This window comes from Monopterus albus, unplaced genomic scaffold (assembly GCF_001952655.1).
Source record: "Monopterus albus unplaced genomic scaffold, M_albus_1.0 scaffold148.1, whole genome shotgun sequence".
NCBI lineage: Eukaryota > Metazoa > Chordata > Actinopteri > Synbranchiformes > Synbranchidae > Monopterus > Monopterus albus.
In genome coordinates this window covers 777860-789627 of record NW_018128028.1, presented here as the reverse complement: position 1 = coordinate 789627, position 11768 = coordinate 777860, and the positions used below count along the sequence as shown (strand labels likewise).

At 41.2% G+C, this 11768-nt stretch overlaps 2 protein-coding genes across 4 annotated transcripts in view; both read left to right on the top strand.

Moving 5' to 3' along the window:
* LOC109968409 (solute carrier family 25 member 53) overlaps positions 1 to 1383 on the top strand; it is a 6773-nt gene extending 5390 nt beyond the window's left edge. The window contains exon 3 of the mRNA XM_020614665.1: positions 1248 to 1383. Within this exon, the coding sequence (XP_020470321.1) occupies positions 1248 to 1286 (39 nt within the window). The 3' untranslated portion in view covers positions 1287 to 1383. The remainder of the gene's footprint in view (positions 1 to 1247) is intronic.
* A 1415-nt stretch (positions 1384 to 2798) lies between these two features.
* LOC109968395 (SLAIN motif-containing protein-like) overlaps positions 2799 to 11768 on the top strand; it is a 10722-nt gene continuing 1752 nt past the window's right edge. The window contains exons 1-7 of one of the 3 annotated variants that reach the window (XM_020614638.1): positions 2799 to 3068; positions 3511 to 4169; positions 8044 to 8180; positions 8514 to 8627; positions 10350 to 10490; positions 10738 to 11067; positions 11171 to 11314. In XM_020614638.1, coding sequence (XP_020470294.1) covers positions 3520 to 4169; positions 8044 to 8180; positions 8514 to 8627; positions 10350 to 10490; positions 10738 to 11067; positions 11171 to 11314 — 1516 coding nt within the window. In that variant the 5' untranslated portion in view covers positions 2799 to 3068; positions 3511 to 3519. Of the gene's footprint in view, positions 3069 to 3274; positions 3296 to 3507; positions 4170 to 8043; positions 8181 to 8513; positions 8628 to 10349; positions 10491 to 10737; positions 11068 to 11170; positions 11315 to 11768 lie in introns of those variants that run through there. The other 2 variants (XM_020614637.1, XM_020614639.1) reach the window with 2 other exon arrangements.

Below are 11768 nucleotides of genomic sequence, written 5' to 3'. Positions count from 1 at the left end.
TCTGTGACTGCCTGTTTTGTGCCGCCATGTTTGATTAGAAATGGTGTTTGGGTTGATGCTATGGGGAAATATCTGCCTGTAATCCCAAGTAAACAAATGCAATGGATGTATTTTATTGTGCTTTTGCCATACAACTTAAAGGGTTGATTGGAGCAAGATGGGGTCTAGGACTCAAAACATGGAGAAGAATCATGAGTGATTGTATCAATATAATCCTTCAAATGTATTGCATTAACAGTACCAAGTATGCCTGTAAATTGTGCCATTCAGGAAGTATCCTGCAAAAATGTGTACGATATTTGTATTAATAAAAATGTGTCAAATGTTTTGCCTGAGTGTGCCTATTTTTTCTTAAACTGTCTTGCTGACACATCTGAAGTACACCAGCAATAACATGACCACTGACGGGTGAAGTGAGTAACACTGATTGTCTCATTACAATGGCGTGTGTGTGTGGGCCGTCCCTGATGAGGTTGACTTGCATTTCCACTTCAGAATTTTTTTTTTTTTTTTTTTATAAACTAAGAAATCTGGCCCTAGTACAGAGGCTCTTAATGTACTTGTAAGTCAACAAAATAAAAAGTGGTGTAAGACTGAGATTAGGAACTATTTATATACTATCGCAATCACTGTATTCAAAAGGTTAAATTTGTTTCCATATGAAGTATACAGAAAAGGTTTGTTTATTGCTCCAATGTGAACACTAAAACAAGTATGAAAGACAAAATACAGCAGCAAATAGTATATAATATTCAGTAATATGTCATCTGTAGGCTCATTTTGTCTTTCACTATCATAAGCAAGGGTCAGCTTATAACAATGATACCAAAATATTTACAGTTATGGACACACTTGTGTAACATGTTGTAGTCTAATGTTTGATGTGCTAGAAAATTGCCTTATTAAAATGAGTCAGTTGCAGTGTCCAGTTGTGGTTAGAGAGTAGGCACATTCAGTTTGCCTTCGCTGCTCACAAGCTACATAACATTTGACTTCATTTTTGAAAGTTTGACTGAATCTGACTCACCCAGTGAAAATCTCCATCTAGATTTACAACAGGTCTAAGCCTGCTGGGGAAAAGGGAGGAGGACCAGGTGCATATGTTGCACATTCCACTTTGCCAGCGTAAAATGTGGTTTATGTTTGAAAAGTAGATTTTGATGTCTGCATTTACTTTATATATGCAAGGCCCTTGCATTTAACTGTTTTATATAGGTAATAAATACCAACATGTTCTGTCTTTGCAGAAGTGCTTTGGAAAGCCCATACTAAAGAAGGAAGAATGAGACCACGTGTTTTGTTTCCCTTAAACTTTGGTCATGGATTGCTTAAGCTACAGGCTGCATTTTTCCACAACAAACCTGCTGAAACATGCCCACACACCAGCAGGCAAGTACTTGAGAGCAAAGGGATATTAGTTTATTCCATCCAACCAGCTTTGGCTGGAATTAAATTTTCAAAATATACAAGAGTCAAGCATATTAACCCTTTAGTTATAAGGAAGTCATGCATGTTATCTTTTGCAGTGATTCAGGATCAGGCTTGTTTGTGCACTTTGACAACAGTGCAGTACAAGAAGAAGGGGATTTCACATGGCGTAGCATTGCGTTGTTTCACGGGTTTTGCATATTAAATGTCCTTATCACTATTTTTCTTTTCTGATGTGTTTATGTTAGGGTAAGTTCACAACTATTGTCTCTTGTGAAACAAGTTATGCAAGTACTTTTAGTAGCATCACTACTTCCCTAAATGTACCTGCCCTACAAAAACAAAAAGACTTAAAATAATCTCTCTTTGTGGGGGTTATAGATTTCACAAGTAGGCTAGTATTGTTTCCCTTTTATTTGCCAAGGACCTGAAATATTTGCTGCCTCTCTAGTACTAGGTGTATAAAATGTCAAGTGTAGTACTCAAAGCGAAATGCATTTTCAACCCAACAGTAATTAATTTTTCTAAGAAAAAAATGTCCCATGCACACATTTTTTGAAGAATGACTTTCCCTTTGGAGCCATTATGTGGCCTTGGAATTATAGCTCTATCTGAATGTTTTCACATCTTAGATAACAAAACACCGAGAGGATCTCTTATTTGTCAAAATAGCCTGATAGACAGGATGTCCGTTAAAGTCACTGTTAATATGTAATATCAGCATCTTATCACATTCTATGCTTTTTATGTGTTTTGCAGGTTTGTCCTTTAAATTCTAAGAATGTGTTACATCTGCTTAAGCAGGATGAAAATCTCGTTTTAAGTAGACAGTTTAGTCAAATTTTTTTTATTATATAAACTCAGAGTTTTAATGACTGAATTCAGTAATCTTTTACTGGCAGATTTTTTGGGAACAGACAATTCAGCAATATGCTTTCGTTTTAACACAGGGCAGCAGAGAGTCACACTGTAAAGAGATGGAACATGATTGGTCCAACTTTGAACATTCTGAACCCTGATTGGTGCGTTGGAGAAAGCGTAAACTTTTCATTTCGTCAAGTTACAGGTTTGATAATAAATTAAACTAAAAACAAACCTATACAAAATATCAATAGATTATCAAAGAAATGTTATGTGTGAATCGCTCGTTTTGATGTCACGATTACTAATTGTAGGTAGGCCTACTGCAAAATATTTAACTCCTGGTAGTGAGCTTTTTTAATTTACGTTTAATACCGTGGTTTGTGGTTGCAACATTGTGTTAACAGCGACACCCAGTGGCGACGATGTATTACAAAAAAGGTAATTGCAGTATAACGTTGTCTCAATAGGGGGCGACATATAATAATGAAAACGCGTGGGAGGGAGGGGAAAGTGCTACTGTAGGTCGGTTCACTGAGTCCGCCAGCAAGCTAGCGTTAGTTAGCCTTAGAGGTAACGCTGTTGATGATGTGATGATCTGGCACCAAGGGAGCATGGACTAGCTAAATGATAGTCGATCCGGTATCTTGACATCATTGTCAAGCTGTGGACCGTTTCTGACTGTTGTAATTAGCTACTTCATTCATGAGGTCGCTGGTGCACAGAGGAGTTTGAGCTCTCAGTCGCGGGCAAGCTCACGGGGACAGCACGGCTCACAGGTATGATTGTTTTGCTGATTAGCATGCTAGCAGGGCTGACATTAACAGCAGTGTTCACATATAACGCTACGTGTATGATTAGATATCCTACAATAGAGCTGGCGCATTCTTATAGCTCGGAGGTCATTCGAATGGTTTCCAGCATCCTCATGTAGCAGCGGCAATTACAGTTTCGGAGTTGGCAACGTGACAGCAAGAAAAAAGTGATCCACGTCATATAAATACCGGTGATTGTTAGCAGAAGTTGGCTAATGAACGCACCAGTGGCGCGTCTATGCTAAGATAGAGCTGCTTGTTGTGGTTGGTTATTGTTTTTGTTGTTGTATTGCTTACAAAATAGTGTCCATTCAGTAGCCTAGTGGTGTGTTATGTGAAACAACGCGATTGTCATCATATTATATGCTATATTGTAATCATATATTGTTACTCTTTCTTCCAGCAGAGTAAGAGCATGGTGGTGCCAGATAGTACCAGCGTGGTCCCTCAGCCTGACAATGGCAGTCCCCCTGGCCTCACAGAGAGCTCCATGCTGGGTTGCCACAAGGAAGAGGAGGGGGGTCAAGACCTGGCAGGGGTGGAGCTGGAGGAGGTCCGAAAGCTGCAGGAGCTTGTTCACAGGTTGGAGGTCCAGAATGAGACCCTGCGCAACAGGGGGAGCAAGACTATCATCCAAAGAGGAGCCGGCACCAACAGCAACCTCCCAGCCGCTGTCAATATCAACGAGGGGCTGACTTGTAAAGACGTGACGAAGTCCCACCTCAGGTTGGAGCACAGTGGCAAACTGTGCAGTACAGACTTTGAGCTGTCACCCCCACAGGACAGCAGCAGCAGTGAAGAGATGTCCCCTCTGCCTGTGGCTAACAGGCTGGAGGAAGAGGAGGAGGTTGAAGATGAGGATCAAGGTCCATGTGGGGGCTTTCTCACGTTGGCCTGTAGCAATGGAGCAGGAAAGGCCCAGACACCAGAGAGCCCTTCTCAGGAAAGTTATGAGTCAGAGACCCTTGCAGAGAGCGACTCAGGAGTGGACCAAACTGCACTAGATGAGGTGGATGTCCTAGATTTGGAGGATGAGTATGGAGAAGTAGAGGACGAGAACAGCTGGTATGTTTCTTCAGCTGTACTGTAGAAATCCTTACAGAATATTGCTGCATTGAGACCTTTGCGGATGTGAGATATATTAGGGCTGAACCCAAATATTTGACTACTCTTGTATTTGTTCTTTGGGTAGGTAATTGTTTTCAATTCTAGTGTTAGAAACACCAGGCTTTTTCAGTGCTGATGCGGTCTGAGTCTGGTGATGAAGAGGAAAGAAAATGTCAGCGCAAATCTCCAAACAGGCAGTCCAGATATTTTAAATCTAAATGGTTACTTTCTTGCCAGGAAAAAATCTTAGTAAGGTAGCTTAAGAACAATCCTAGGATGAACTATTTACAGATTCATTGTTGCCGAATCAATAAATCAGCGAAATGCCTGATAACGAGCTATAGCCTTTGAAAAGGGATGTTTTGATGAAATATTGTAGGCTATGTGCAGCTGGCTGCGAGAGGGTTATGCAGGGGGTGTCAACAAAATGCAACACTGAAGAGAGATAGAAAAATATTATTAGCTTTGCTCTTACACGTTTGTCTAAACTATGTGTTGTGAAACCAACAGGTGACCAGTGACGTGTGAAGTGATTTTTGGTGACACTGAATATGAGACTTGAGCAGCGTGTAGGCAATACTGACGCGTGATTCCATCCAATTCACACTGAAAGTGAGACATGAGCAGCATTCCATCCAATTCACACTGAAAGTGAGACGTGAGCAGCACGTTCAGTGTCTTTGTTATCAGAACAGCAGTCTGTCACCAGGACAGTGGTTAGACAAAGCCTCAGAAATGTACCTGACAAAAATAGTTTGTATGTAGGCTCCTCAATCAGCAGCATTCTTGTGTACGGGCTGATTTTCTCCTGCTTGCTAGAGAGGCCGAGTGAAATGAAACTAAAAAGCCCAGAATTGCATCAGGAGATTCCACTTCCTAAAGTTTTCAGAAGGAAAAAAATAAACCCGAAGCCTAAAAACTTGCAGGGGGTCCAGGGGTGAAACACATCCCACATGCATGTTGGAGTCAGTTTGAGTGGATACATTTGATAAAATGAAATTCTTCTGTGCAGCATGTAACATATAAGCATTCAGCCCCCCTTCCTATTTCTACTGAAGCTCTAAAGCCCTGAAAATGGCATTCGGGACAGCCCAACTATATATGGAGCCAGCAACGGCTAGCTGCAGTGGATCGTCTTCATTGGAAACTAATTTCTATTGACAAACTTAAGGATGGCACATAAAGCTGTGGGCTATTTTTCCCTGTGTAGAGGTAGAGGAGCCCCTTTAACCAAATGAGTCACTTGTGTTTTTTTTTTTTTATTTTAACCTCAAATTTTTGTTTGTTAACTCCCCCATGGGTGTAGACTATATGCTGTAGCATTAGAATATTTTTCATTTAAAATTCAACCTATGAGCTGACACAAAAACAGTGTCTTCTTGTTTTATACATTTATACTGCCCTTTACAGTGGAAAACATTTTGATCACCAACTCTGTTTACTGTAACTGCTAGGAAACAATGAGGTAGTGATGGATACAAGACAAGAAAGACAAGAGTGTTGTGGAGATGGTAAAAGAAAGGCCAGCTGTGAGATTAATTTCAGAAGCAGCTGACGTGTGATTACTAGTGATAAGCTGCGTCTCTGAGCTCTGTGGCCTAGGTAAACAGCAGATGCATTACCTGTCTACTTCCTGTTTGACAGGTTATAATGAACACAAAGGAGCTGCTGTTTTATTTACTGATGTGTAATTGAAGGCATGAATAATAATGTTGTAGTCACAGAGTGTTTTTCCAAGATGCTGAGAAGTTTCAGTAAATTATAATAATGATACTATTAATTAACTTGACCTGACAGATCTGCATTTTTTTAAGCCTTGTTGCACAATAGTACTAATGATCAACAAAGCTTTACCTATATTAGTTCATTCTTGGATGCAGGTCTGGTTGAAGCTTATAAAAATCCCAGCATTGTGAAACAAGATGAACTTTGCTCCTTTCCTCCAATATATTAGCAGAAAATAATTAACTAAAAGGTACAGTAATAGAAGGTTAATAAGTAATAGCAATAATTTTATGCCAGAAATCAGTCTAGACATGTCTGTTTATTCTGTGCCTGTTGCATTGCCTAAAACAGGTGCCATATTGTATTGCTGATGGCTACTGTAGCAGCTCAACCGTGGTGTTAACAACCAGACTATTCATGTCTTAATTCTAGGTTTCACATCATTAGCCTTCCTCTACGTGCTCTGTGCAGTTATCATAGCAAAATCCTAGTAATCCCAGCAGCGACATAATCTGATCTGCTCTGCTCTGGGTTGGATGCTGCTGCATGACTAAAATGCTTTGGGTGGGATTGCACAGCATGTGATCTGAGCCCTCCCCCATGTAATCAGAAGGCAGCAAAGACAGAAAAAAACAGGCTGTAAAAAGTAGACTGTATTCTCATGCTGCATCCCTGCTTTATTACATTCACACAAGTCAATTCGGCATTGCCCTGTGAATGTCCATCTTGTTCTTAAATGCCCCCCCCCCCAGGATATCTGAATTTGCTTGATTTCATTGCATCAGCTAAAGTTATCCACCCTGGCTCTGTGCTGCTGCCCCTGGCTGCGGCACTTCTTCTATTACTGTAAAGCATTATACGTGTTCAGCACTGACTGTTAAACTTCAACATTGTAGTGACCACGGCTGACAATCCAGAACTTAACAAGACTTTACTTAACAAAGATTTATATATGTTTGTTGATGTTTTTGAAACTATAGTAAAGATGTGTCTTGTATGAGAAGCGACAACCTGAGACCTGGATGGATCAAACAGAAGCAGAACGTGCATCATTATTCTGCATCAGACAAAGGTCTTCGGTATAAAAGGAGTCTAGATCCCACTCCCTGTGCTTTCTGGCAGAGTGCGTGACCTGATTATTGCTGTATGTATTGTTGCTCATTCCAATGGGAAATGGGTACTTTTGTGTTTGCCCAATAATAGGATGATTTGTAGCTGATTGGTCCAGAACCAGTCAGTCCGGACCTTTTGTGTATCCAGTTCAAAGGATCAGCCCATGTGACTCCCAGTTCAAAGCTTGTGCTGAACTAATGGCTGTTTGCTTTCACTGGGTGGACACTGGATGCTTTGCAGAGGAAGCATTGGAATCAGTCAAGTTGTGGTTTCCAGTGCTGCCACTGTGGCTTTATAAAAAACCCAGCTTCCTGGCACATTGGTCCTTTGCAAACAGGATTGAAGATTAATGCACAGTGTTAGCTATACTCATCTAGCTACATCCCTAATAAGATGCTACATCTGGACATGGAGATACGACATTGTCTTATACTTGAAGCAATGTTAGATTTGTCCACCTTTCTATGGATGTGCTGTAGTCTATGTGGGTCCTGCCATTACATAGACTCTGATGAGCCAGTCAGGTGAAGCAGGAGTAGATGAGGCCAAACTGAAGACTAGACCAGTCTGAGGGTGTGATAAGATTGCTTAATGATGCTTTGCTCACTCCTTTGTTTAGTCTGATTAAAGTTAATGACATAAACAGCCTGGAGCAGGTTTGTCATGGGACCTTTGCAGCTGTACAGTATCCTTTTGCCTGGAAACCATTCAGTGGTTGGATGTTACCTTGCTCACCCGTGCATCTGTCACACATAGTGAAAAACATTCTTACTGTACATGGCATGTTCCACACCATTAGATGCATACCTTACCTTTCAGTGAGTCACACTAATCTGTAGGTTTTCTTATTCGAATAATCTGCACTGGCACTTTAAGACCTTTTCCCTACCACATTTTTCTCATCTCTGTAGCTTTCCCATTCCCTTCTATTCCTTGTCACTCTCATTCCTCTTGGTAATAATTTGTTCTCTTCTTGTCTACCTCTTCTCTTCAGGCTATATGTGTCTCCTAAAAAGCAAGTAGCAGATCCAGACCCAGAGTCTCCATTGAAGTGGTGTCGTCAGGCTCTTGACCAGCGCAGCCCAGAGACAGAAATGGCTTGTCGGACCCTGATCAGCCGTTTGGACCAGAGTATGCATTTAACAAGCATATATGTACATTTTAAGCTCTTTGAAATGCCTGAAGTAAAGTATATATTAGTGCATATTCAGTAGGTTTGTTTATTCAGTCTATCACATGTTACATAGCTGTCATAGTAAATGAAGAAACAGACTTTGTATCTGAAGGTCTTGTATGACATACAGTAGGCAGGCAACTGGTGTGAAATGAACTATACTCATCATTACACTAAAAATTCACATCGTTTACACTGGCTTCAACTGTACATACTGTAGCTATTCTTTGTATCGTTTTCTCTGTTATCATTTAAAGAATATCTGATCTCTCCTTTCCTGTGTCCTGCAGCATCTCGATGGAGGAATATGTACAGCAGCCCGTCAGCCGAGGCAGGCTCTGGCCCAATCTCTCCTGGGTACCACAAATCAACTAACAAATCCCTACTAACCTGTGGCAGCTCAGGTATGGCATGGCATTAACCCAACGGTGGGATTGACGTCAGTTATTGTCAGGATGATGGTCAGTCTATGTGTCTCACATTGGTAGTATTTGAAGCATTAGGCATGTTCTGCCCACATATACTGAACATTACTACTAACCAGTTTTCAAAACATACCATTCTTTTCTAGATTTTCCACTTCTCTATCAGGCAACCACAGTTTACCATTCATCTTTATGATTGTATTACTGTATCAACAAAGAGGTTAAACTTGCTGTAGAAAGATCTGGAATTATAGACCTAATGGTTGTGTGTGGAGCAGCAGTGAATTCAAGAGACAACATGAAATCATAAGTGAATGCAGATGCCCTGAAAAGACAAATGTGTATGTGGTAGCTTCTTGCATTACAAAGGCTGCTGTTTGAGTGGCATGTGTTGGGATTTCCTCCCAACACATGAGTGCATCACAAACAGGTCTTTCCCATTGTCAGTACATCACTGCACAACAATGACATTATTTTAAATTAACAGCAGACATTATCCATGATGAAATGCTATCTCAAGCATTTTAACTTCTCTCTGATTTGATCATGCTGTTGAATTGAAATGAATGGAAAACAGTGTGTGTGCCTGGCAGATACTTTGGAAGGTGGTCAGTAATTATGTATATGTGGTTTATACTTCAGGTATATTGAAACTGTGTTAACCTGGGTGAAATACTAGAATATGGTCTTGACTTTGTGATGGTGATTTCTACAGCTACTCGCACTCTCCTTGACTTTTCTCACATTGTCTCAAAGTACCTGGCACTTCATCTGCAAAGACCAACAATGCTGATGCTGTTGTGGAAACCTTGAAAATAGCAACAGAATTGTGCATGAACTTGTAAACGCTTGGCTTTTGGGCAGTGACCATGTCTAATCCCTGACCTTTTTACATAACCAAATACCACTGAATGATGTTGTTTCCCATTTGTCTCAGTCTGAATGCTAGGCCTGTGTCAGACCGGCACTCCTGGCAGGACGACTTTGCATTGGCTTTCCTGGGCATCATCAGCAGTCAGTCCTTTCCAGACTAATGCTGCTGGACATAACTGGAATGAAATCAGGGTGGAGAGATGTTTATTTAAATATGCATGTCTAACAAAGACGATCATCTACTCTGCCTTGTGTAAAATGCATATCCACCTGGTGAACACTAAAATTAAATCTAAAATAGTCCTGAAGCAGGTTAAATGTGTGTTAGCTGAGATGGGGTGAGTTATATCTCACACACCTCCAGCTGACTAAAACTGAGTGAGCAGCTTTTCTTCAGTATTTCCCAACCTTACAAAAAAAACTTGTACTGTGTGATGGGCTACTGTTCTTAATTACCTTAATTATCATACAGTTTTATACACCTGATCAATCAGTTCCTTGTTACTTGCTAAGCAGTCTGACAGATCTAATCTTTTCGTGATTAAGTCAGTAACCACACTGATGATTTGTCAAACTCATTTTAAGGTGCGAGAGGCCCATTAATCAAGACAGTGCTTAGCATAAACCTCATCCTCAATTTTAAATTGACCCTTTTTCTTGGCCTTTATTTGTACAAAGAGAATTTAATGTGTTAATTCTTTTTACAAAAGAGGGTGGAAATAAATTGATAGTAATTCTTTCTTACCACCAGAGGTGGAAAGAATTTGCAGAAATTGTGGAAACAGGTCGGTTGTAATGTTTTTTTTTTGTTTTTTTTTCCCCTTACAGGAGTCACAAGCGTGCGCTCAGCCCTGAGTTCACAGTCCTCCATAGACAGTGAGCTCAGCACATCAGATGAATCCATCTCTATGGGCTACAAGCTGCAGGACCTCACTGATGTCCAGATCATGGCTCGGCTACAGGAAGAGAGTGAGTAGAGGTGTCATATGGTGTGCTGGACACTACCTGCAAAGGTAGAGTAGAGAACTCTTTATGATGACGAGAGACATTAAACTAGCACAGTTAACCTTAGTGCACACATTTTCTTGTACCTCAGGAGATCAGACATTTTATTTTCTTTTTTTTTTTTTAGCTCTGTGTGGTTTTGTTTTTATGTTATGTGTGCATAAAACAGTTTGTATGCATATGCAGTTTTCCTTTTTAAATTTGGTGTCAGGTCTGAGGCAGGATTATGCTTCCAGCTCAGCATCTGCGTCACGCCGTAGCTCCACAACCTCTCTGCAGTCCTTGCGCCGGGGTGGCACCTACAGCGACCAGGAATTTGACAGATACAGCCTGGAAGATGAAGAGGATGAGCCCTGCTCTGTGCCCCAGAGACAACGTCGATTTACCCCTTCACCCTTAGGCTCACCCCGGTGCCTGTCTCCTTCTGCCCCCAACCACAGTCAGGAACACAGCAGCCGACTTGCAGCCCCACGTACAAGAACACCTAGACGATCTCTCCAGGGCCCCAGTGCAGAGCTGCTTAAATTTGCCAAGAGTGAGGGTGGGTTATGATCTGTATCAACTGAGCATTTGTACCTTAGAGTGACCATTAGAGAGATTGTTGTTGTATTTTTGTTAAATTTGGGGTGTATGTGTGGTTCCAGAGGAGTTGAGGCACAGCATGCCTAATCTGGCCCCTCGCACCAGCCTACGTTCCCTGGAGGCGGTCAGAAACAGCCGCAGCATGGAGGCTAACCTCCAGAGCTCTGGCAACCGCATGTCCCACCTGACTCACTCCCCTTCCACAGGTAACCCTGCCCTCCTCATCTGACCCTCACCCCACACCACTCCTCCAATATAATGGCACTTGAATTGGTCTTGCACATAACCCTCTGTATATTGTCACATTTTCCCTACTACTTTAACCTCCTCTTAATCTCTGCATGACCACAAGTAGGGTTTGACAAATATACAGGATTCTTCTCTAGATGATGACAGCAGTGATTTTTTTTTCTTTTGTTTTCCATCCAAATTTCTGTACAGACAAAAACCAACAGTGAATTTTGTGTACTCACCATAAGGTTTGTGAAAACCCTGCTCTGTCCATATGTTTTAATCAGATCCATAAACTTAATAACTATTTAGGCTTGTATGGGTTTGAAGGACTTTGGCACTGCAATGTAATACTGTTAGTGTATCTAACCCTGACTGTACAAGTCATCACCTGTAACGAACTCATAAGATGTGGGTCACAGCTACTTG